Source organism: Muntiacus reevesi, chromosome 2 (assembly GCF_963930625.1).
Source record: "Muntiacus reevesi chromosome 2, mMunRee1.1, whole genome shotgun sequence".
NCBI lineage: Eukaryota > Metazoa > Chordata > Mammalia > Artiodactyla > Cervidae > Muntiacus > Muntiacus reevesi.
The window spans coordinates 158,804,524-158,831,626 of record NC_089250.1 but is presented as its reverse complement, the minus strand read 5'-3'; the positions used below and the strand labels follow the sequence as shown (position 1 = coordinate 158,831,626).

The 27,103-nt window shown below is 44.9% G+C and overlaps 1 protein-coding gene across 3 annotated transcripts in view; it reads left to right on the top strand.

The window, feature by feature from the left end:
• Window positions 1-27,103, top strand: part of HSPA12A (heat shock protein family A (Hsp70) member 12A) — a 168,364-nt gene that overhangs the window by 4,231 nt on the left and 137,030 nt on the right. For 2 of the 3 annotated variants that reach the window (XM_065923401.1, XM_065923400.1), the window contains exons 2-3: window positions 10,325-10,384; window positions 10,567-10,654. In XM_065923401.1, the coding sequence (XP_065779473.1) occupies window positions 10,567-10,654 (88 nt within the window). In that variant the 5' untranslated portion in view covers window positions 10,325-10,384. The remainder of the gene's footprint in view (window positions 1-10,324; window positions 10,385-10,566; window positions 10,655-27,103) is intronic. The other variant, XM_065923399.1, reaches the window with a different exon arrangement.

Sequence of the window (27,103 nt, the reverse complement as noted above, 5' to 3'; positions counted from 1 at the left end):
TTGAAAAAGATTGAGTGCATCTCACCCTAAAGATGTAAACTGGGGAATACATGAAGGGAGGGAAATGAAGGGAAGAAAAAGCTCAGGTGGTATAGAACGTTCTGGAACATATCCAGCAAGAGAGGGTAGAACTATACTCTCCTCTTTTAGAGAATGGGGCTACCCCATTGTTACATTTTCCTCATTGGAAAGGATGGACAGTGTGGGACAAGGACCATTTGTCCGGGATTTAGAAAACTCAGATTGGAGTCCCAGCAATCTCCACGATCTTCTGGGACCTCATGAATGAAATGAGAGGGTTGAACTAAATCAGTGTTTCCTAACCTTTTTCATTATGAAGACTCCTTTTAAACAACAACAAAAAATTGAGACAGCCCCCTCCCCCTCCCCCTCCCCCTCCACAACCCATGTAACAGTGGCTGTGATTGTCATAGTGTCTATGAATTCAGTGATCCCTCTAGAGGCATTTGTATTTCATTCATGGAAATTTTGTACATATGACAAAAATACATTTACAGGCAAGTCATTCTTCAGTGTCGGGGGGGTGTTTGGTGTGCGTTTGGAATTACAGGCCACTTGCCCACGTCCACGGGTTTCTTATGGACCTTGATTGAGAAGCACTGAACTGGCTCTCTTTATCTCAGCTCTGTACTACTTGTGTAGCTCTGAGTCAAGATAAAATACCAGGACTTGTTAGTCTGTTCCTATCTGCTAATTAAAGATCCTTTGTAGAGGAAATTAACCATTTTTCAGTCTGCATTTCAAAAAGATTTTCTAAGCTATGTCAGACATCTCTTAAATGAATGGGGATGAATAAAGATGTATTTGTTCATTTTTCCTTAGTCCTTTCCAACACCTTTATATAAATTAGAACCTGTTTGCCATGACTTTAATCTTCAAAAGTGATTATTTAGATGTTATTTCAGGGTTGCTATCAAGTGCTTGTTAATTCTTCTTTCCTGCAGTTCCCATCTGTGTGGAATATCACTTTTCATAGGGAACTAATGAACATGATTGCAGGTGCCTTTAATCATAGAATCATAGGAGCTGGAGACAGAATAGATGGAGATGTTGCCTTTTCCTCATCTAGAAAATGGGAGTAATAATGTAACCCTTCCTCACCCAGTTGTCATAAATGAGAAATATGATTGCCAAGCTAATTGCAATATAAATAGCTGTAAATGAAATGCTAAGTAATCAAAGTAGGAATGATTTGACTAATAAAAAATGTTTTTCCTAACTCAATTTTTTCATTACTGATGCCTCCTGGCAATAGTCATCTCTAGTGTAATAGTACTAACAACAACAAAACCCACAGAAATCAACAGCAACTATCATTGATGGATCACTTTTATATGCCTGGGTCTTTCCTTGTATCATCCCGTTGAATCTGCAGAACAATCACAAAAGGTAAGTGATTGGCCCAAGGTTACACAGTTAATAAACAGCATACAGTGAATAAAGAGTGGAGATGGAATTTGAACCAAGGTCTGGCTGACACCAGTGCCCACACATTTCTTACTGTGCTCTACTGCCTCTCAAATCTAGAACTTTCAGGCAGATTCTGATGCCTCATGTCATCTTTTGCAAGGCTCTTAGCCATCCTCTCTAGAGAAGCCAGTTGGGTTCCTCACACTGAGCTTAGAGAAAGGAGCCTGGGTAAAGGTGGTAATCTCTTGATCACTGGTTCTCAGTCAGGGCTATCCACTAGAATTACCTGGGGATTCTACTAGATTCTACTAGAATTTTAGCACCATTAGAATTAAGTACCACAAGAAGGATTACCTGTTTTATTCACTGCTATAATATTGAAAAATACTGATGCCTGGGTCCTTAAAATGGAATCTCCAGCGATGGGACCCAAGCATGGGTATCTATTTTTTTTATGTGATATTAATGTGCAGCCAAGGTTGAGAACCACTGCTCTAAAAGATTTCCTCATGGATTGTGTCATGAAGAGAATGACTACAGCTTAACCCAGGAATAGGTTGATAGTGGATGCTGTCAAGATGATCTGGAAGTATTGGGTCTTGAATCAGACCCCATGGATTCAAGTCCTGGTTCTTCCAGATTCCAGCTGTGTGACATTGTACAAGTTACTTAACCTCTCTGAGCCCATTTTTTTCCCCCATTGACAAGTATTGTCATTTCTTCAGAATTGCTATGATTTAAATTTAAAAATCCATGTGACCATCTTCCTGCTGTGCCCCAATCATAGTAAATGATGTCATTATTACCAAAGAAACTAAGGAAAAGGAAAATGTAGCATTTTTTGCAGTTTGGTGCTATTGTCTGAAAACCTACATTTAGCTTTCTACAGGAATTCAGATGGAATTGAATTAAATGATAAGGGGACACCCCCCCCCCCACCTTAGAACAATATGAGTGGCCTTTAAACCTTAACCATTTTCACAAAATTATAAAGTTGATGTGTTATTTCTCTCTTGCTTCCCAAGTGTAGCAGGAAGCTGGAGTCATAGTCATAAAGTGAGTGTTCAAAACTGGCATCCTGTCAAAGGCTGTTCTCAATTCAGCCTTCTGGTCATTTGTTCAAAGGGCTTTGACACAAGACCAAAAGATCCTGTTGGAGATGCTGCTGCCGGCAGTTTAATTGGTATTTTTCAGGGTGTAGACACACGATTTCTGTATAGCTAGAATGAAACTGGAAACGGCAATTAACCCAGAGAGTACAGACTGTAAGGAGAAAAGGAAAAAATCAGGCAAAAGAAATTCTTTTAAGCAAGCTATTTTGCCATTTTTAAATAGATACTTTTTAACTTTATAGAAATAGATACAACTTAAAGAGTATTTTTGTGACATAATTATGGGGCTCATAAAGCAAAATGAATGCATATAAAATATTCAACAAAGGCCAGGTTTTCTAATTTGTACTTCTCTTAATATGAAAGGGGCAAAATAAATATAGTAATTGCATTTATTATGAACAAAGAAAAAGTTAAATGTATTTTCCACATAGAGGGCAGCAAAGAAGAGACGAATCCTGGTTAAGAGGACCAGCTAGATGTTTTATCAAATTATAGCTAAAAATGTTTTCTCTTATTACTGGCACAAATATTGATTGGGTTTGTCTCATGGCTCCTGAGAGTTGTGAGCCTGCCTATTTTGTTGTTGCACTTGAGTGAGAGCTAATATTAATAGTTTGACTTTTGTAATTAAACATAAGAACCCAACTGAAGGGAATTTTTGCTTTCTAGAAAATGTACTTTAATCTGCTTCAGAGGAATTATTTCATAGTAGCAAAATCAAGAGACTGTCTGTTCCTTTGTAACTGATGATTTCTACAGGCCTAGTCATGAATCTTATGGTAATGTTAAACCTTCAAAAAATTATTTGGGAAATTTGAAAAATTCACTTATCAAAAATTTAGGATTTGACTCTTTATATTTATTATTGGCAAAACATAGGATTGTTTGTTGTTCATGTTGTTTTCTCTTTTTATTCCTTGATTTGCTTTTTTTCTCATGTTTGAGAAGTTCTTTGAATATTAAAAAAAAAAAAATACCGGCACAGATGCGATGAGAATTATTTCTTGAAGAATTGTGACTTGAGGGAGTAAATTCCCATGAATTTTTAGTGAGCAAAATAGGCAAATTCCTCAATGTTGATGTAAGTACATCTCTTTCATATATGACAATCATATGTAAATTTTTATCATTGGTCTCCAAAGTTATTTAAGGAGACACTTACAAATGACTCTCTAATGCAGATCTAATGTGTTAAATTCCTGTACAGTTTTTTTAGAAAAAAACATATGTAATTGTGTTGTCTATTAGCAAAGGATAATGGATCCTGTTTTTAATTAAGTAATACAATTATTACATTTTGTGACTGTGCATTCAATACCTTAGGAGGATATTATAGAAAGGAAAGAGTAATCATCAGAATCAGTTTTTCAGAAAACCAAATACTGTTTCCATTAATACTTGAAGGAGAGACGTAGTACAGTGAAAAATTAAAATATTATTTCTAAAATGGAAGGAATTTTAGTACATCATTAGTGATGCCTGTCTTTGTCTTGGGCTATAGTCAGCATAAGTCTATTTTAAATGCTATACAATCGGGGAAAGAAGGAAAAGAAACATGCAAGAAAATCTAACACAGTAATTCTCAGAAATAAAGAGCTGAGGTGTATTAGGGTGATTTTGTATGATGGTATTTGCATTTGAAATAAGTAATTGAGGCAAAAGTAAGGTTTGGAATAGAAGTATCGGGGTGCCCACTGGTGTCCATTTCTTTCTGTGTGCAGAGATGTGGCCAAAAGCAGGATCGGGAGTAATCCGGGGTCCACCCTCTCCTCGGCTCCCAGAAGGAGCTGCACTTGTTCAAAGGCTTCTGTTAGACTGTTGTAAGAATGTGAGTTGATTTATGACCAAGAGAGTGACTTAATATGTCCCTGAACTTGTCTAAGGAACTGTCTCTCCCAAAGTTCATGGCCATATATTTGTATGACTTTTATGGGAATTTGAAAATGAAGAAGATTGTGAAATGAACTCACGAGGCAGGGAATTTCACAGAGAAGAGCCATCTCGGTTAACTGTAGGTGTCTGCACCTTCTAAGGAATTTTTCTACCTCTAAAATTTTAAAATGAGAGTCCCTGTTTGAGAGAACTAGTACCAGATTTCCTTTTTTGGGGTGTAAAATTATTCCATATCAGCATTTAGGGGAATTTTTATTCACTTGTGGATTTGACCTGAACTTTGGTTGCCTAATCATCACTGCTTTCTTTTCTTTATAGCCAAGCTGATAAGATATAAGGAAAAAATAGAATTTCTGTGCTGGTTTTGAGCATACAAAATCAAAGGCTGTCTTTTGTAGGGTAAGAAAGAGTATATTTTATAGCATAAGAACAAAAATAAAGCTTTTAATGTATGATATTTGAAATAGGTAAAGTATTTATCAGTTTATAAGCTTAGAATAAATATTGTCCTATGTATCATTTATTACTTTACTGAAAATAGAGTCATTTTGAATTTTTAACTAAGACTATTGATAGAAAAATATAAACATACAGATATCCAATTAATATTTTTTCAGTATATTTCTCATAAGCCTAATGTTAGAAAATTAGTTTTCTTTTTTTGGGATAATTACAAACCTAAAAAAGCCAAGATGCAATCAAAATGAAGGATTCAAAGTGTAAGCTCTCTTTTCATTTATATTTGCAATAGACTTTTTGTCTCCAAGTATTATTTGTCCTATGAGAACAAAAGGAATCACCATGTGTGTTTTTTCTCTTAACTAGGAGGATAACCACTTTACCTTCCCCTGTGTCCGTTGCCTGGGTTTGGTTGTGACTCACCAGGGGATGCCTCGAACTTTTCACACTCTTTTCCCAGCCTTGATGCTAAGATAAAAACACACTACCCTACTTGACATAAAACCAGACCCTGGCTGGTGGACCAGAGACCATCACACACACACACACTCATGCCTGTACCCTCTGGGGTAAAGGCTCAGCTGCCACCTCTGAGTCAGCCTACATGATTTTTATGTTTATGAGCAACTCACCTTGCTCTCCAAATTTAGACTTTAGGACTGTACAGCTCACCCCATCCTATCTCATCCATTTTTGACAAAATGCACAGATAAAATTTTAGTTTTTTTTTTTAATGAACTAGTCCCGTGGGTCCATCATACTTGTGTTGATGACTAATGTGTGTATTTCCAGTAGATATTTTGTAATAAGCTATAACTCTGAAAGAATATGATGGGAGGAAAGGGGCCATGATTCTGTATCAAACAAACTGGAGAAAACCAGTATGGGAGCATTTAGTGCTTTCTGACTTTTGAAAGGAAGGAAACTTTGCAGCAAGGAAATTGTAAGGCACAAGAAAAGTAGTTTTTCATGGGGGAGGGGGGTGAAGTCCCTGCTCGTATAGCTTCTGTGATGTCTGACTTGGTCATGAAAAACTGCAGCTGAAGTGTCTGTCTGGATGATCCCATGCATTGGACCAAGGGATAAAAGAGTAAAATCTTTTTCTTTCCTTAGCTGGTGGTTCTATATTAATTCAGGACCTATAAAGCAAGTTTCAAACTGACATCCTTTTCTAACTGGAAAGCAAGCATACCTTATATAGAGAATACAAACATTTCAACAGATACTGTTACCCACCTGTTTAGTGTTAACTTTTTATTCAAGCACAAAGGGTCTTAACATTTCTGTGCGTTAACTTTTAGTGGATGTAATCTGTGAACACTGAGTAAAGGACTCAGGCTGAGAAGCCTGTGGCTTTCATTGCGAAAGTAAATTTACAGAATCTGATTATGAAGCATGTTAGGTCTTCCCTTTTAGAACAGTAAGCGTGTACCTTTCATCGGATAGGTGTGCATAGACGTAGAGATGATGTAGCACTTTAAAATGCATTCTTTTTTCTTTTTTCTAAACACAAGTCTGGGGATTCCCTCGCAGTCCAGTGGTTAGGACTCTGCACCCTGACTGTAGAGGCCCAGGTTCTGTCCCTGGTTGGGGAACTAAGATCTCAGAAGCCGCATGGCACGGCTAAAAACAAAAGAAACAACCCCTCCCCAAACCAAAAAGCAAAACAAACAAACAAACAAACACATGCCAAACATCTCGACAAGCTCTCTTTGGTATGAAGTTCAAACACATGTATCCCAAGGTTAAGTTCTACCTTGTAAAGTCAGGTGGTTTAACATGTTCTATGAAGATCTACATGAGGAATAGGACGTGCAGCCCCGTTTTCATGTCTCTGAACTTTGGAATTCTATGCAGACCTCTTGCAGCGAAGATGCAAAAGTGAAACCATTCCTGGCTTCGGGCAGATTTGATATTCCCTGATGATGCGCTGGTTTGGCTTATTTTCTTCCTTTTCAAATATTCTTTCTCTTCCCCGCTCCAGAAACATGGTGAACCAGTGTTAACAGTGTCCAAACAGGCTCCCACTCCAGGAGTTCACGTAGAGGATACCGGGGCAGGGGCATCAGCCCCAGGCCAGCCACCCTCCCACTCCCCCCGCCACGAACGCCACCTTCCCAGCACTCTTCTGCTCCTGCTATGCTTTACAAGGGTGTCTGGGGTCTGGCCTTGATGCTTCAGGTGCTCCTGGTCTTGGCCTCAGGGGCTTACTTAAAACTCAACCCACTTTTACTCCTGTCTTGACGGCCTGTCTAATAGGCAGAGCAGCTAGAAATAGCTGTGATCAGTGTTTAGTGTTCATCTTACTATTTGCCATGATAGGAATCATTCTTACAGATAAGTAAATCACAGAGCCGGGCAGAACTTCCACCCCCTCATTTTACAGACCCTCTCCCCCCCCCAAAAAAAGACCTTCCCTTATAATAAGCACATAGGAAAAATAAATTCCTGTTGCTGGTGAAAGATTCTGAACGTAATTCTTCTTATGCAGGAATCAGTTTATTTAATGGGTTTGAATGTAAAGAGTTCTAAAATTTTCTTCATATGTGTAGATAAAGGGAAAACACCTTTTATTATATATATAGTGTATTTTGGTGTAATATGTGTAATTGCCCTGGTATCATGTATATTCTGACAATATTAAAAGATTTAAAAGTCTAAAATCCAAAATTCCAAGAAAAAAGGTGTTGTACTTGTTTATAGTTATGAAGCTTGTACCACGACCTTTTAGAGGGTTTAGATGTAAAAAGTTCTATGACTTTCTTCAGATTTATACTTTTAAAATGACCTTTTTATAGCCGAGTTCCCTATACTCTTTCAAGTAAGCAGGCAGATGTTTTTGCCTTTTTTTTTTTTTTTAAGTACAATAACAAGCATGTCTTCTGCCCGTCATCAGCTACAGAAAATATTCCTGGCCCATCCAGTTGGAAGGTGATTCACCTGAAGCTTGATTCCCAAATTAGTAACTCGGCAGCATCTCATTTAGCAAGTGGTGCTTCCCACCAACTGGGGTGGGGGTGGCTGGGAGCAAATAACCCTCTCTCTCTCTTATTCAGATATAAACTTAAGCTTTCGCTTGTCAGAGGAAAATGAAACCATCACTAACCACTGTTTATTTCGCGGGCAGCTTCATGCCTACGACAAAGTAATTTTTCCCCAGGTGAATTACTCCCTCACATTGGTGCGGCAATGACTAATAAAGTTATTATGAAAACTCCTTTAAGTGTGTGCTCCCCGTTCCCACATGTGTCACTGCTGCCGCCAAGTGACAGTTCTGGAAAAAATCAGCAAATCTTAAGCAATTAGAGAATCGATTCCTCTTTGCAAACGAAGGCCCCTGCTACCCCTAGACACAGAGATTGTCTTCTTAGGTGACAGGAACTGAGGAAGAATGCTCTCCTCAATCAGCTTGACCCACGTGGGTGTCACACCCCCCCAGTAACGCCCCCCCCCCCCCCCCGCGCCGGAATTCAGGGTTTCTGAAAAAAGAAAGCCAGGGGTGAATCAGAAAAACATTTTCTTGGGCTTGAACGAATACATCCAATATTCAGGTTGAGGCTGATTTTAGCTCAGTTTGGGTCGTGTCCCACAATCTCAGGCAAAATCACGCTTCGCTACAGGGAAGGGAAATTGTCCTACAGATCCATCCAGCGCACCCAAAACTTGTAACTTTCGCAACAGGCCAGCGCGGCGGGTGGGGTGGGGGGTTGGCGGGGGCGGGAACCTATGCAAAGATTGTTCTCTTGAGCAACCCCATTCTTGAACTGGGCTAAGAGCTTTTCAATTGCCGTGACATTTTCAGCCAGGGAAGTAGCAGTCGTTGCAGAGCCATGTTTTACGGGCAATTACTTTATATGATCAATGGAGCAATTCCCCTTCCAGAAAGGAACCAAAGCGATCAAGTTAAATCATTAAAGAGAGAAAGAGAGAGCGGGGGGAGAGAAGGACTCGCCTCATTAGCAGGTGCGGGGCTGCGGGCTCCGCAGCGGCGGCGCACAATGTCGCTGGCCCTTTAAGACAATGGCCGCGCTCCCCCCACCCCCACCCCCCGCGCCCCCTCCCCGGTCGCTGTTGACAGGTCTAAACCTCCCGAGCAGCCCATTGTGGCCGCAGTAGGAGGCACCTGCAGAAAATGTGCCAAAACCAGGCAGGGAGCGAGAGCTTTTCAATAAGCCCCGCAGCTGGAGGGACGGAGCAACACCAAACAAGCCGGCGCGGAGCAGGCACGTGATGGGGAAAGGGGTCACCGCCAGCCACCTCCTATTGGCTTGCTGCGCACCCGTCGGTTCAATTTGCTGACATCCACTAGCCGGCTTTTCTCTATTTGCTTAATATGCTGAGGTATTTAGCTTAAAAGCACTAAATGCTCCATCACGACGAGCTGCGCTCTCCCTTTCCCATTTACTGTTATTAAGGACATTTTCCCCCCGTATTTTCTCTCGCTTTCCGCCCAAAACTAAGATTGTTTTCTTTCGCTCCTCTCTCATGACTACTTACAGGCATTCTCCACCACACGCTGCTGCTGCCCGCTTGATTTTACTCGTCTTTAATTCGGGGACAAGTAAAGCTCTCCACACTGAAGGTCTCTGCTGCTTTCCTAAAGCGCACGCATCCTGGCTGCCCTAAGCACAGGTCTGGACAGGGCAATTGCGTTTTAACTTAGCAGACGTTTTTTGTGCATCTTCTGAGTACCTTCCCTGAGGGCTTCGCCGTCAAGAATCTGCCTTCAGTGCAGGAGATGAAATGTGGGTTCGATCCCCAGGTCAGCAAGGTCCCCTGGAGGAGGAAATGGCAATCCACTCCAGTATTCTTGCCTGCCATGTCCCATGGACAGAGGAGCCTGGCAGGCCCCAGTCCACAGGGATGACAAAGGAGTTGGACTGGACTGATGAAGTAAACAGCAAACAACTGTGAACCTACCACTGTCCTTGGGGCCCTCGGAAACCCAGACATGAACAAGACCGTGCTCCCCTTCTTGTACTGTTTAAGGATCCAGCAGAGAGAGGAAGTGGCTAATATAGCTGCATTTGTTTTGCACCCATGCACTTTTCTGTGTAGTACTGTGTTGGCCCAAAAGTTGGTTGGGATTTTTCCATAACATCTTAAGGAAAAAATCAACAACTTTGGGGCTAACTGGATACTTGCAGCCCTTTTGAAAATAGGCAGGAGTGGAGGTGGGGTAGGGAGGGACCTGGGAGGAGCTGGTGGTGCTGTGGCTTTGTGGAGCCTGCCTTGGGAGTCGAGAGGACAGACTGGCAATTTCAAATCTCCAAGATAAATGATAGATGAGAACCTCGATTTTGGCAGCTCCTAAGCGTCTGAACTCCTTACTTTCACCCACCACTTTCCAGTTCTCATGATATTTCCATGTCGTTGGGTTTTTTGCCCCTCACTTGAAGTAGTAAGGCCTTATCTCTATCTTACAGATGAAAACATCTGAGATTCAGGGCAAAGCACCTTGCCCAGGGCCCCACAAGGAATAGGTGGTAAGTCAAAGGCCCACAGCAACTGCCCCCTGCCCCTTCCCCGCCCCCCCAAACTGTGGCTTCCCTTCTACCCTGGGCTGCCTCTCAGCCTGTCTGCCCCCCTGAGCGCACAGTTTTGAGAGCAGCCTGGAGGCACCCGAAGTGGTGTGTTCACAGTGTAACTCTCTTCCCCCCTCCCACAGATGGAGAGTGTTGGCGTGTACAGATTCTGTGGGTGTACAGCAAAGAGCAAAATGAAGTGTGATTCCAGGTGGGAGATGACCGCTTCAGGTAGGAAATGAGCTGATGTGCGTAAGTATCAAACGCGTCTGAAGTGGTCACCCCCAGGACGCCATTCCTTTAGAGAGGGACAAGGTACTCGTACATCTGTGCACACATCGTCCTAAGGTATTTGCTAAATCGTGGCTTGCTCAGAGTGGCTTGTTCAAAATTCCAACATGTGGTGAGAGGTGTGAGAGAAAGAGGATCTCAGGCACCCGGCTCACGAAGTCATTTCCCACCTACCCGAAGCCCAGGGTGGTCGGGGTCCACGCTCACAAGCATGGCTTGTGGAGCAGAACTTGGCGTCCGTGTGGCCTGCCTGGTGTATGCCGGCCCCCTGCTCTCCGGGCACCAGGCTAAGGCAGGAAGAGATGGTCTGTCCCCTCATCCAAGCTTGTTTATGCTTTAACACGTCTCTCCTCTCAGAGGACCGGTCCTCTTCTTCCTTCTTCCCCAGTGCACCCCCCCACCCCACCCAATTCTGGAGAAAACAAGCGGACTATTCATGTAACAAGAGAAAGAGTGAGCAGGGAAGGGGGGAGAGATGCCACCGACAAACTCCATTGAAAGCTGCTGGCTGTTCATTTACATTCACACTTTTAAAAAATGTTAACTAATGATGTTAAATGGTTTGCCAAAGGTCCTGGCAGGTCAGTTGTAGAAGTGTCATTTCTGCCTAATTAGGGCTCTTGTGGCTGCCCGGGGCCTCCCAGTGCAACTGGTGACAAGCCGAGAGCTGACAGCTTCAATTGATGCCAATAGGAAGGTTGGGCCGGTCATGTTTTCCAACTCAGCCAGGTGTTTGCTGAATGGGGGAGGGGGCCTGGCGAGATCTGAGCGCTTCTATGATGCTTTTTCTTTCAGGGCTCCCTCCCAAGTCCTTCCCCTTTGCCTGTCTTGTCTTGTGTCAAGGTCAAGAATGGGCTTTGCTAAATCAGCAGTTTGGGTTATCTCTGGGAGGTCATTAGCAATCCCCAGCCCAGACATTTCAAGTGGTCTCAGACCCCAGATGCTAGATTTTTTTTCTCCCTAAAAAATCGGAGGGTAGGGAAAGAAAAGTTTTAGGTGAAAAACAATAGTAGGAGAAAACAAAACAAAGTGAAAAAGACCCAGAAAGCCCTGCATAGCCATCAAAGCATTAAGCTTCTGAAGACATTCGTAATAATAAAATTCCTCGAGGAGAAAACAGCTAAAGCATCAGTGCTTTAATCAATGCCTTTAATCTTTCACTGAAGAAAAGACAACAGTGAAAAATCCTAACATGTTCCACTGGATATAGAGAACCTGGCACATAGTAGGAGCTGAATAAATAATTTATTGTTTGATTTTTCAGGAGAAAAATCACTGAGAAGCAAAGAGTGATTGATAGAGATCCCATTTCTCATGCTTGCTTTCATTGTTTCTACAGCGCTCTTTGAATTTCTCAGTTGACCGTGACATATGTGCTAAGTTGATATACCACATGATGGGGTGATATGATTATCTTATTTTTTGTTTTTTCTTTCTTTTTTTTTTAACAACTTAAATCAAGCAAAATACCACTGGTGCTGGAGCCCTGGGCTACAGCAACTATGACACAAAAAGGCAGTCCAGTAACAGTAATAGGACATCAGTGTCTAGAGTTTGGGGTTGACACCCTGGCCGATTTGTGCCTGAATTCAACCTACTAGCCCTTGGGTGTGTGCTTGCGCGCGCGCGCGCACACACACACACACACACACACACACACACACACACACACGCATTAACTAAGCCTATTAGCAGACCTGGTAGACAGTGGGGTTTTGGGAGCAGTGCTGTGTTAAAGGGAAAAATGTGAACTTAAAAAAGCCATGCTTATGAAAATCAAAGCCCAGACCCCAGGATTGCAGTTCTAAGAAGGAGATGGGAGATTCAGGTGATGGGTGTCTGAAACTTTAATTTCGCAGCTTCCTTTCTTCACGCAATGATGCCTTTCCCACCTGCTGCCCCTGTTTTCTCTAATGTGGGACAGTGAAAAGTAGGGCCAGAGAAAACAGACTGTCTATTGGTTTTATCAAGGAGTGTTGTGAAAATAAAGGAGACAGTGTACCGAGCACACCGTGGGCGATATCTGGCATATATCAGGTGCCGGGTGGCGCTGAGCTCCCTCCCCGCTGTCCCGGGTTCTTTTTGGTTGGAGACCATGTGCTGTTCTGTGGTGTCAAGTTATTTTCTCAATAGCCAGGACATATTTGAACAAAGAGAATTAATAGACTTGACTAATAGGCTGACCTCATGAATGGTGAATGAGCAGATGAATCTAGACATTTTCAACCAGTTTAGTTGCTCGTCTCACACTTCGCCTCCAGGGAACACCTTTGTCACTGAAAAAAGGAAAAGTGAAAGTGTTAGTTGCTCAGTCATGTCTGACTCTCTGCAACCTCCATGGACTGTAGCTTGCCAGGCTCCTCTGTTCATGGAATTCTCCAGGCAAGAATACTGGAGGGGGTTGCCATGCCATCCTCCAGGGGATCTTCCCAACCTCGGGATCAAAGCCGGGTGTCCTGCATTGCAGGTGAATTTTTTTCCATCTGAGTCATCAGGGAAGCCCCCTTTGTCACTAAATTCCCTTAAGAATACACTTTGCATTTTGTCTGTCCATTTTGTGCCACAGCACAGGCTCTTTTTCCTCTTCTTCAGCAGCTCCCTGTGTTTCCTTGTACCGCTTCTATCCTGGGATGTGGTTCTGCTTCTGGCCCCAGTACTGACCCTTGTCTGTGCTTTGCCTCCTGCATCTGCGTCTGTCTCGAGTCCTGATCTGCAAGACCGCTGCAGCTGGGTGTGTACTCTGAGGGCAAATGATTGCTCTCTGGCTCTTACGAATGCTCAGGAGGTGGCCACTTAAGACTGGCCTTGTGGTTAGGAAGATGAGCATTTAAAAATCATTCTGTTGGATATTAATGGTAAAGAAAACCTTCTGAGGCAACTAAACCAGCATGGAACAATAAGCCAATTAGTTACTAAAACTGAAACAGAGAAAACACTTTTGAGAACTTGCCAACAGAGGAAAGAAAGTGTGAATTACAAGAAGTCCTCTGGCATACAGTCCCCCCCGACTGTATGCATGATAGCTGATCATTACAGTGGTGACCCTGGAAAACTGGAATTATGTTCAGCTGTATCTGGGGCTTCCCAGGCGGCACTAGTGGTAAAGAATCCACCTGCCAATGCAGGAGACATAAGAGATGCAAGTTCAGTCCCTGGGTCAGGAAGATCCCCTGGAGAAGGAAATGGCAACACACTCCAGTACTCTTGCCCATGAACAGAGGAGCCTGGTGCGCTACACTCCAAGGGGTTGCAGAGAGTCGGACACAACTGAAGCAACTTAGCACGCACAGATATTACCTAAGCCTTTCTGAAAGGCAAATCTGATTTTGTTTTTCCATTGTTTTCTTTGACCTTAAGCCCTTACTCTGGTCGTCCTGATGTACTGGTAGTTCTATCGATATTTCAGGATGTTTCATGCCTCAGGGCCTTTGAACAGATTCTTCTTTATCCTTAGAATGCCTTTCTCCCTCTTGTTTGCCTGTCAAACCACCTACTCCTTGTGCCACCTCCTCCACCAAGCTTCTCCTGACACCCCCATGTTAGATTGACCTTTCTCTCTTGTGTATCCCCCTGCAGGGTCTCACATTCATCTCAGTAATCATAGTATAATCATGGTACAAGTTCCCTTTTATTGAGGGCCTTCTGTTTGCCAGCTAAGTGTTAGTGCTTTTGCTGTTGTAGGTGGGTGCTCACTACTGATGAGGACACTCAAGGTGCATGTTTGAGGTCACACGCCTTGAAAGAGGACTGGAGCAGTCCTGCCAGTGTGACTGGAGTACACGCATGACCCACCCTTGACCTAGAACCACCCATCTACGCTGCCTCCCGTTATAAGTAGCCACCATGCTGATAAGCCTGGGTGTGTGGTTTCAGTTTTCTCCTCTCTGGATGGTGAGGCCCTGGAGGGTGGTGACACTCTTATTAAATCACCTGATGTTGTGGCGCTTAGCATAGGGCCAGCACGTGGCAGGGACGTGAATTGTCTCTTGTGGTCTACCCAGGGCTTAACGAGAGCCTCGGTGCTCTTTTAGGGAAGGAGTTCTAGGCTGAAGGTGTTGTAAGGTCAAGGAGGCTGGGGCCCTGAAGGCCAGCTTTGCCTGGGATCAGCCACACACAGCAGTGTTCTTCATGTCTGTCTCCAGAGGACAAGTATGAACAGTTGTTCTGTATTTCATGTTCAGTAAGTCTTCCTGAGAGAGCCCTGTTTTTCACATGGAACTACCAGGTCATTTGGGCTTCTGCAGTGACTCAGCAATAGAGAATCTTCCTGCAGTGAAGGGGATGCAGGGGTTGCGGGTTCACTCCCTGGATGGGGAAGATCCCCTGGAGGAGGGCATGGCAACCCACTCCAGTATTCTTGCCTGGAAAATCCCATGGACAGAGGACCCTGGCGGGCCTCTGGGGTCCATGGGGTCACAAAGAGTTGGACATGACTGAGCGAATGAGCATGCGTGCACAAATTCATGCGTGCCAAGAATTTCTGCTTGTTTGAACTCTTCAGAAAGAACTCCCCACTGAAGCACTCCACAGTTAGAAACGGGCTTTCGTTTTACAAATATGTGCGTGCAAGTTCTCATGCCTGCTCTTCATTTGATTTCTTTTCACTTCTGTAATCTCTCCTGTCTTGAAAAGGGACTTTTTTAGACATACGTGTAATACAATAATAAGAATGATACACCCGAGAAAAAAGACTGAAAGGGAACCAGGGCCAAGTCAAGGGTATAAAGTGAGGTCACAGATGCATACCAGTGAGGTCCTGTGGATTTTGAAAGATGAGCCACAAACGTGTGTCTCAGCCTCTGCGCAGCAGCTGGAGGGGGAGGGGATTGCAGCAGGTCCCAGCTTGGCTTCCACTGTTTCCCCGTGGGATGCAGAGATACCAGGAACATGAGTTGGGTTTTCCAGGAAACTGTTTGCATGAGGAACCAGTCGTCTCCCAGGCAGAGTGATGCTTCTCTCAGAGGAGAGGGTCATTGTGTGTCTGTCGTGATGTCACTCAGGCTTCCCTGGTGGCTCAGACGGCAAAGCGTCTGCCTGCAATACAGGAGACCCTGGCCCGGGAAGACCCCCTGGAGAAGGACATGGCAACCCACTCTAATACTCTTGCTTGGAAAGTTCCATGGATGGAGGAGCCTGGTGGGCTTCAGTCCATGGGGTTGCAAAGAGTCAGACACGACTGAGCGACTTCACTTTCTCTCCTTTGATGTCACGCAGTCTGTCCCTCACTTGCCTATAGCCCTGCCTATAGGCTTGCGCGAACAACGACAGAAGCCCCTCGCTGTCCCGTGTACCTCCCGTTCTGAGAGCAGGGGGGCGCCGGGCCAGCTCCTCGCGGTGATGACCCGGCGACGTGGCAGTGGCTCCAGTGATGCGGCGGCAGAGGCGGTGAGCCCGGCGCTGGCAGTGTTGGTGGCACTTGCGTGGGGGCGGTGGCACCAGCACTGGCGGTGGCGGTGGCATCGGCACGGGCAGCGCCTGTACCAGCAGGAGGCGGCACCACACCTTCCAAGTGCATGCAGCAGCATCGCCGTGGCTGCAGGGGCCGGTCAGCTTCAGCCAAGGGGCGGGGGTGGCTGGCCGCGGCCCAGAGTGGCTCGGCCTCCTGTGATGAGGGCCCTACAGCGGCTCCATGGAAGACAGAAGCCTGGGAGACAGCAAGGAGGCCCATCCAAGGAGGTATTTGAGGCTCCCCTGGAGGAAGACCTAGGGGCTTCCCCAGGTGACTCTGATGATAAAGTGTCTGCCTGCAATGCGGGAGACCTGGGTTTGATTCCTGGTTTGGGAAGATCCCCCGGAGAAGGAAATGGCTACCCACTCCAATACTGTTGCCTGGAAAACTCCGTAGGTGGAGAAGCCTGGTAGGCTACAGTCCATGGGGTCACAAAGAATCAGACACAACTGAGCGACTTCAGTTCAGTTCAGTTGGAGGAAGACTCCTCCAGTGGCAGGTGGGAATTGGAGCCAAAGAAATGCTGTTAAATGACCCCATTTTTAGCCTTAGAATAGGGCAATCCAGATAGAGATGAGTGACGTTAAGATATAGAACATTTGTGAGATAAGAACAAAGCACTTGGTTAAGAAAAGCTCAGTTCTTCCTCAGGTGGAAGCTGAGCCCTCATTCATTCATTCATCCAGTGGTTCATTCAGCAGGCATCAGTGGAACCTTTGTTGGAGTCTGGACTCAGGTTCCAGGGGATCTGAATGGGCTTTTCCATGTCCTGTTCTGTGATCTTGAGAAGGTTACATGATTCTCTACACCCCAGTTTCTCCATCTGTGACATGAACTATGAATGATACTACATATTTGCCTCAGTGGATTTGAAGAGAATCAGATGCATATGAAATTTTTAGCAGAGTGCCCGGCACCCATTAAGCATCCAATAAGCATGAGCTATGTGAGAGGTTGTGAAATGTTCATCGTCCCTCATTAACTAAAGCAGTATTTGTCCATGTGAAATGCTGCATTACCACCATCTAGAAGGTTGTACTGTTATCTGTGGCTGCTGCTTGATAGAGAGTTTATGGGTGATTGAACTGACAAATTACTTCTGTTATCTGCCTTTCCCTGGTAGCTTTTTTCCCTGGTAGTTTAGTGACTTCCCTGGTGGCTCAGATGGTAAAGTGTCTGCCTGCAGTGCAGGAGACCTGGGTTCAATCTAGGTTGGGAAAATCCCCAGGAGAAGGAAATGGCAACCCACTCCAGTACTCTCGCCTGGAAAATCCCATGGACAGAGAAACCTAGTAGGCTACAGTCCATGGGAATACAAAGAGTCGGACACAACTGGGCGACTTCACTTTCTTTCTGGTAGCTTAGCTGGTAAAGAATCTTCCTGCAAAGCAGGAGACCCTGGTTTGATTCCTGGAATGGAAAGATCCCCTGGAGGAGGGCATGGCAACCCACTCCAGTATTCTTGCCTGGAGAATCCTCATGGACAGAGAAGCCTGGTGGGCTGCAGTCCATAGGATCACAAAGAGTTGGACACGACTGGGTGACTAAGCATGCACATATCTGCCTTTCAGGACCTTTCTGGAGCACATGAACTATATATGAGATTTCCAACAGCAGGGAAGGAGATCCCAGCTAACCATCTCTTTGGCGCGTTACTCTGTTCCCTGACGCCTCTCCCCCACGTGCTTGACCAGGTCCCATGAAGGGAGGTGCAGAGGTGCTTAGGGCAACTTATCCAGTCTGCTGGCAACTCTGACTCTCAGAAGGTTCTCCCTCTCTCTCCACTCTCCCTTGACTGCAGCGTCTGCTGTTTTACCCCCAGTGTCTTCAGCTTTTCTTCCTCGAAGTTGGTTTTACAGTCTTTCGTCATTCTGAGATGCAGTTTGTTGATATGCCCCCCACTTTAATAATGATATTATTGAGCTACAATTCACATACCACACAATCCACTCATTTAAAGTGTACAGTTCAATGATTTTTAGTGTATCATGGAATTGTACGGCCATCACCAGATCAGTTTTAGAGAACTGAGTCTCTCTCAACTCAGACTCTCAGACTGTTTGTAGTCTCTGATAGTTATATTTCTTGTTCGTTTGTTCATTTAATAAATACATATTAAGCATTCATCTATGCTAGGCACAGTGATAAATTCTGGGGAGACGAAGGTGATTGAAAGTCTAGACACTCCCTTCATGGAGCTGGTAATTCACTGAGTTCTTCAGATTGTAACCCTGTAGTTAAGTTAAACATGTGATGAGCAGGTGTGCACAGCAAAGATGATTGGGGGAGGGGAGTTGGGGGAATGTCCCTTGAAAGTGACAGTTAAGCTGAGACTTGTAAATGTGTAGGAGATATTGGGGGTGGGAGGGCAGTGAACAATCCAGAAGGAGGAGCAGAGTCTGCTTGGAGACCACACCGAGCACCTAATTCCCTTTCCACATTGAGCCCTTAAATATTTGACTGTAGCATCTTCTGTTTTATCCCCAGTGTCTTCAGCTTTTCTTCCTGGAACGTGATTTTAAAGCCTTTGTCATTCTGAGATCCAGTTTGTTGATATGCCCCCTGCTTTAATAGTAATTTTATTGAGCTACAATTCACATACCATACGTGTGATGGAATTGTACAGCCATCACCAGATCAATTTTAAAATGTTCTTATTACCCCCAAAAGGAATCTCCTTTTCCCATAGCAGTCAGTCTCCATTCCCCCTCCCCAAACCCCCACGATGGGAAACACTCATTGTTTTCTGATACTAAGAGTTGCCTATTCTGGATACTTCATATAAATGCAATCATACAGAATGTGGCATCTTGTAACTGTTGTGTTTTTTTTTTTCATTTAGTGCAATGTTTTTAAGGTTCATCCATATTATAGCATATGCCAGTACTTGACTACGTTTTGTTGCTCAGTAATATTGCATTGTATGGAGAAGTCACAGTTTGCTTATTCATTAGTCAGTTGATGGACATTTGAGTTGTTTCCACTTATTGGTTGTTGTGAATAATGCTGACGTGAACATTTACATACATGTTTTTGTGGAGATGCATTTTTTACTTCCTCGGAGTGGAATTTCTGGGTCATGGTAACTCTGTGTTTAACTTTTTGAGATACTGCCAGATTGTTTTCCAAAGCCACTGCACCATTTTATATCTCAATCAGCAGTGTATGAGGGTTCTTATTCCTCCACAACCTGGCCAACAGCCATTAATCTATCTTTTTGATTATAGTCTTTCTCCCGTGTGTAAAGTGATATTTCATTGTGTTTCAATTTGCTTTTCATGGATGCTTAATGATAACATCTTCTCATTTGCTAATTGGTCATTTATAAAATTTCTTTGGAAAAATGCCTATTCTTATCCTCTGCCCATTTTAGCACTGGGTTATCTTTTTATTATTTGTAAGTGCTCTTTATATATTGTAGAAACAGCTTCCTTACACCTGGCTCTGTAGTCTTGCATTCAATCCACTGGTCAGCCTCCCCTGAACTTATCAACTGAATTCATAAATCTTTGATCTGCTGCATTTCTATACAGTCTAATAATCCCTTCAAAGAAGGGAACAGTTTTATCTGACAGAGCTTTCCCTCTAGGAGTCCACTGTGGGCCCTAGTGATCTTGGCTTTCTACATGTTCATATACCATACATCTCCTTTAACGGCTAATCCTGAATCTTTTCTCCCAAACTCACAAGCCAGTTATTCTTTTATTGTAAAAGAATTAACTTCAGATGAAGAAATAGAGAATCACAGAGAGTAAAGTCATACTTAAGTCTGGTAAGTGTGGAGGGAAGACTAGAACTCAAGGCATATGATAACTTATCCTGAGCCCCCTCCACTCATGATGGAGAAAGTTCATGTGTGGATGGTGGTGGGAGCCAGTGTGAATGTGGACAGAAACTCAGGAACTCCACATCCTTGGTAAACTTAGGTGGACAGCTTCCTGTACCCACAGTGAAATACTGCTGCTGTGTGCTAGACATAGTGATGCAGTTGCCTGAGCAAACACCAGTGGATGGGAAGAACATGAATAGGGATCTTTTAACCCACATCTGTGGTTTCTTGTTATCTCATTTAATTCAGGTTCCTCTTTGAGCTGAATTATCTGGATTTCACTAATTCGATAAGCCTTTACTCACATTTTTTTTTCCAGGCCCCAGAAAACTAGGGGCTTCCCTGGTGGCTCAGATGGTAAAGAATCTGTCTGCAATGCGGGAGACCCAGGTTTAATTCCTGGGTCAGGAAGATCCCCTGGAAAAGGGAATGGCTATGCAGTCCAGTATTCTTGCCTGGATAATTCCATGGACAGAGGAGACTGGCGGGCTATAGTCCATGGGGTTGCAAAGAGTCGGACATAACGAGGTGACTTACACATACACAGGTAGGCTCTGGAAATCCTGAGATGTAACAGGCACAGAAAAGGCGGACAGGTCAGTCCAGTGCCATCAAGTCCCACTGTGGGTACTATGGTAGGATGTGACTTGTCATCCTGTCCCCTGAGGTCCTGTGTGGGCAAGATGGCAAGTGACACAGATGAGCCAATGTGTAACTGCAAAGCAGCCAACAGATATTTATTTAGCATCTGTCCTAGACATGAAAATATAGCAGTGAATAAGACATGGAAATTCCTGTCCTTGTGGAGCTTACATTCTGGTGTGTGTGTGTGTGTCTGTCTGTTTGTGTGTTTACAAATCTTGACAAATATATCAGATGATAAATGGTACAGAGGAAAAATAAAGATGAATGGGGGGAGGGACTTCCCTGTTGGTCCAGTGGCTAAGACTTCATGCTCCCAATGCAGGGGGCCTGGATTTGATCCCTGGTCAGAGAACTTGATCCCACATGCTGAAACTAAGAGTTTTCATGCCACCACTAAAAGATCCTGCCTGCCACAATGAAGACCAGAGATCCCGTGTGCCACAACTAAGACCTAGCACAGCCAAACAAATAAATAAAAATTTTAAATAAATTAAAAAAATTTTTAAAAGCTGAATGGAAGATAGGGAATGATGGGGTTCAAGGTGAAAATAGGGAGTCCAGGGAGGCCTCACAGAGAAAGGGACACTTGCAGCAACCTGAGGAGGGTGGGTGATCAAGCCATGTGGATATCTGAGGGAGGTCCATCCTGGGTGAATGGAACAGCTAGTGCAAAGGTCCTGAGGTAGGTGTTGCCTTGAGTGTTAGAGGTCCAGCAGGGAGGTGAGGCCTCCTCATAGCTAGGAGGTGAGGCCAGGGAGTGCCTCGTAGGGCACGGTCAGGGATGCCAGCTTGACCTCTGAGACAGGAAGTAAGGGTCTTTAGTGGTAGAATGGCATGATCTAACTTAGGTTTTTAAAGGATCCCAATGGCTGTGCTGAGAAGAGACTTTGATGGGGAGTGGGCTAAGCAGTGAGACCAGTTAGGAAGCCGTCTCGAGGTATAGATGGGAGACGGTGCTGGTTTGGGTCAGTACAACAGGGTGGAGGTGGTGAGAAGTGGGAAATGTAGGGTCTGGGGATTCTGGCAACCAGATGTAGGATGTGAAAGAGATGAGTAAAAAAGATGCCAGCATCTTTGACTCAATCAATTGGAAAAATGAAGTTAGCAGCTACTGAGGTTCATGTGACTGGAGGAAGGGGAGGGGGCCTGTTTGTCAGAGTTAGCTATTACACGTGCAAGTGGAGGTTGGGGGGGCCTTGGGCTAGAAATATCAAGGTGGGAGCTTTCACACATTGATGGGGTTTAAAGCCGAGAAAATAGAAGAGGGAATTCCCCGGTGGTCCAGTGGTTAGGACTTTTCGCTTCCACTGCAGGGGATACGGGTTTGATCCTTGGTCAGGGAGCTAAGATCTCACAGGCTGTGTGGCACGGCTGAAAAAAAGAAGATGGAAGACACTTCCTCAAGGAAAGAGTGTTGATGGAAAAGACATGTCTGCCGATTAAAGCCTTGGGTACTCCCACATTTGAAGCTTGTGGAGAAGAGAAAGAAGAAATGGAAAAGTCTGAGATGCTGTGCGAGTGAAGGAGAGGAAAAGCTTGGGCCCTGGAAGCTGAGTGATGAAGGTCTCCTAGGAGGAGGTGAGGCCGCCATGGCTAGCGGTGCTGGCTGGCAATGGCTGATGAGCACTGAGAACTGACGTGTACTCATGGTCTTCGTGGCCGTGGCAGTGATGGAGACGATGGGCGGGGTGACATGCAGGCTGCAGCCCTCCCCAGGTGATCCCAGCGACTGTCCTCTGGGCTCATCTCAGCTCCACCCTGGTCCTCCCGTCTCTATTGTGGTCCCTAAAATGGCAAAACGAGTTTCTTCTTCTTTGATATTCCTGTGTCAACAATGGTCTTCCTAAGATGTTTGTCAAAATTCAGAGACTGTATTGGTTTTCCTCAGTTTTCTGCATTTTGCTAACTTGGACATACTTGATTAATTTTAATATGACTGATCCAGTTCAACCTATTTCTTCCACTTAAACACATATTCATCATTCCTAAACATGTTTGATCACATACAAATTCCCTTAGGAGGTACATTTCCTACACACATGTTATTTAAGATAATGATGTCCCCCATATTGTCACTGTTCTCTGGATTACCCTTCCTATCATAGGTCACACGTGATGGGAATTGGTTCTGTGCTGTGTGCTGGGGACGGGAGCTGGGTATGTCCAGGAGGAAGTGGACCATGTACATAGGAGGAGGTCGGAGGGTCCCTGGTGGATGAAAGACATTTGCGGGTGGTGGTTGTCACTCAGTTGTATCTGACTCTATGTGAGCCCATGGACTGTAGCCTGTCAAGCTCCTCAGTCCATGGGATTCTCCAGGCAGAGATACTGGAGTGCGTTGCCAGTGCCTTCTCCAGGGGATCAGACCTGGGTCTCTGGCTTTGCAGACAGATTCTTTTCCATCTGGAGCTGGGAAGCGCAAGTGAAATTGGAGCCAGTGAATAGCCACTGTTGGCAGCGTAGAGACTCAGGATGCAGGGTCTGGGCTGCCCAAGTTGCAACTGTCTGTTAAGAAGAGGAAAAATCAGGGGTCCCTGAGTTGGGCGGGGGGGGGGGGGGTCCTTTATGTTACTGTTCCAGAAAGCTGTGAGCACTGGAGAGGCCCAGAGAGACAGGAAGTGAGCACCCCCGGGCGCTGAGGGCTGCAAAGGGTTAACAGACTAGGGCAGGGTGCAGACCCCAGAGGGCCGGCAGGTGGGACTCTCCCCTGGGAAGCGCGCTGGGATGTGGTGGAATAATCTCTCCACCATTCGGCATCCATTATTTTTCTTTCTTTTTAATTTCTATCAAGAGAAATTTGATTTTCACATTCCCTCCATGAACATGATTTACAGATCACATACCGCCAGGTTCCCTGCTCTGACATTTCCCATCTCTGACAGGCACTGTTTCCCTCTGGAACATCAGGCCTTTCTGTGTTGGGGGGCAGGCTGTGGCATCCCCTTGGAGGGGCGCAGCGTTGGGAGATGTGTCTGTGTCCCTCTCCCTGATGTCACTGCAGTTACAGTTGGTGTCGGGCAGCTGAGCAGGGTAAAGATTGAGTGGATGAGCTGGGTTTCCCCTGAGGGATGGGCCTCGTCTCAACCCAGACCCTCGTCTGTTTCTCAATCCTCAAGGGGCCAGGTGGGACAGCAAGGCTCATAGATTCCCAACCAGGATGGGGCTCATCTGCCAGGGCAAGGAGTTGAGACTTTATTCCATAGATCAGGGAGAACCACCCAAGCTCTTAAGAGGACAGATGTGATCTGGTTTGTTTATGTTTAGAGAAACCCATGGCAGTGCTTGGGGCTTTCCTGGGGGCCAAGTCAGTAAAGAATCCACCTGCAGTGCCAGAGACCTGGGTTTGATCCCTGAGTTGGGCAGATCCCCTGGAGAAGGAAATGGCAACCGACTCCAGTATTCTTGCCTGGGAAATCCCACGGACAGAGGAGCCTGGCGGGCTACAGTCCGTGGGGTCGCAAGAGTCGGATCTGACTTAGTGACTAAACCATCACCATCACCATGGCAGCGTGTGGTGAGGCAGGGAGGCCAGATGGAGCTGATGCAGTAGCTCAGGTGAGAGGCGGTGAGAACCAGGGCAGGGCCACTGGGCAGGAAGAGGAAGCTGGAGATGAGAAGGTCATTGTGGAGGTCGGACAACAAGAATCGGTGCCTGGTTGGATGTGCTGTGAAAGTCAGGATGACTTTCAGGTGTCTGACCTGAGCGATGAAATTGATGCCACTGCTTTCAACTCCCACAGGGAAAACGGTGAGATGATCTTGCACCATCTTCATATTCTGCAGATTATCACGAATGACTCACACTTTTGAGGCAGGGGTTTTTTTGCGGGGAGGAGGTGCAGAGGGAGGGGAAAACGAGTCTGAAATATTCACGCAGTGGTTTCGACTCTTCCCCTCTCTTCATTCTGTTGGCAGCCTGACATTGTTAGTGTGGAGCCCAGAGAAATCTTAAACAGAGAATTGTTATGTGTAGATACAAGGATGCCGCATCCCCCATTGGATTTCCTCTGCTGGAGCCATGGAGGCAGTGAATAGAAGACCAGCTTGGCCCTGAACTTGACGGCGTCAGGAGTGGCTGGGCTCAGATCGCCGCAGATGGCTGTGTGGGGGTTACCACTCAGCACACCAAGCCAGCACCTTCTTTCCTATTGTCTGTGTAACTCCCATTGTTTTAACCTAGCCGACTTCCTAGCCAGGGTTTCATTCACTATAGACAAAGCCTCTGTTAGAAAAAATTAGATCTCTGAAGCTTTTAGAGAGCTGGGGGAAATCACAAGCCATTAGCAATGGAAGTTTCAATTCCAGATCCCTAGGCAGTAATGACAGATGGCAGTTCTCCCTTGTTAATTCTTAAAAAAAATATTAAATATGAAATAAACAGATCTGGGTGGTGGGGGCAGGGAATGGCTTCCAGTAATTATTTATTCCTGCCTGACTCTGGAATGCAGCTTAGAGTTAGCAATCCAGATGATTCTGGCAAACTATAACTTTCATTTTCAATGTTCAACAGTACTGTTGAGATAGCCATACATTTATATGTATCTAGAATACTGGAGTGGATTGTCATTTCCTTCTATATATACATATGGAGGAGAAATATTAAATATGTATGCCATATATATGTATGTTGTTTGTTGTTTAGTCACTAAGTCATGTCCAACCCTTTGCACCCATGGATTATAGCCCACCAGGCTTCTTCCTTGATTTCCCAGGCAAGAATACTGGAGTGGGTTGTCATTTCCTTCTCCAATACATTTACATGGAGGAGTGGTATTAGACGTGGGTACCATGTCTTGAACGGCTGAAATAGTTTTTCAATTCTGCTTTCTTCAGGTGACTGGATTTTTTTCCCCCTCACTGACCCATTTGAGAATTGTTTTAAAACAGCCCATTAGAAAAAATAAAAAACCAAAAACTCAGTCACAGTAAAGAAACTGAGCAAATGGGTAGTTGGAAGTATTTTGCAAGCTCCAGCATCAGCGGGAGTCTTTTAAGCCATGTACCAAAAATTCTGTTGAAGACTTGAGGCAACCTTAAGCTGGATATTTCTCATTAAAAAGATTTATCACCAGGAAAGTAAGGGAGACCCTCCACTTAATGTTTCTGCGAGTAGCAGATTTTCCTGAAGACCTTGGCCACACAGGCCATTTGAATCAGGTATCAGAGTTTTTTCATGTGAGCGAGATGTTACCTTTTATGCTTCTGATTACTCCCGGTAAATCAGCTGTGCACTCCTGAGTCAGGAGGCTGGCAGAAAAGCTTCCTCTGTTTGCTCCTTCAGGGAAATGATTTGAGTGCTACTGAAATCTCTAGGCCTCTGAGAAAAGGTGAAGAGGGCATGAATCAAACTGTAATTTGGAACATTGTTTAGTCTGGCATGTGGCCAACATTCCCTACTTCGAGAGCAGGGATGCCTGAAATGGGCCAGGCACCTTCTGTGTCTGGGGATGCCAGCTAAACAGGGAGAACATTGGTTTTGGGGATTTTACAGACACTCTTACAGTGAGCTCTTCCTCTGTTGGGCACCTGAAGATACAGAGGTTTCAGAAAAGATGCTTGGGGCTGGAAGGGGCTTCAGGGATCATCTAGGCAAGTTAAACCAATGGAGTTAAGCATGAGGACCGTGCAGTCAGATGGCAGTCAAGTTTTGGACATGCCACTCACTGCCTCTGTCACCAGCATGTAACTTACTGAACTTCTCTAAACCCCTGTTTCCTCCTTCCTAAAATGAAGAAACAATATCCACCCAAGAGGATAAGTAAGAGGCTTGATCGAGATGATAAACCTAAGGAGCCCAGCACAGTGCCTGGCACATGGTAAATACTTGATAAATACTTGTTAATATAAATTGCCCAGCTCCTTCATTGTGGAGAGTGTAGAAATGAAGAGCTGGAGCAAAAATGAGAATCCTATGGGGTTAACTTTGTCAGATGCATGCACCGCTTAGGAATGCAGTCCTTCCAACCACAAACAAGCTTTCTCGTTTTCAGCATTGTCCACAGGAGACGGTGAGCAGCAGGCAGAACAATTGAAAAGTTAGAATTCATCACTGGCAGCTTTAGGGCTATGTCCAAAGGGAGCTGTCCAAAGGAAAATGGCAGATTCTGACCATGCCTTCATTATTTTGGACAACTGACTCAGCTTGTGTAAAGCTGATCTTCCAGTCCCCTCCTAGGGTTTTTGTTTGATGGCTTGTTTGTTTTATTTTTGTATTTTGTATCTGAAGCGGAGGAAATCCCTTACTCTGGCCAGATTTACAGGTGACCCAGAGTTGGCAGAGGATGGCTAATTCATTGGCTACTGGGTTCACAAGGGTCCCAAAAGGCTGAAAAGAGTTGAAACTACTGGGACTTACCTGGTGGTCCAAGGGCTAAGACTTTGCACTCCTAATGCAGGGGGGCCTGGGTTTGAATCCTGATCAGGGAGCTAGATCCCACATGCGGCAACTGAAGATCCTGCGTGGTGA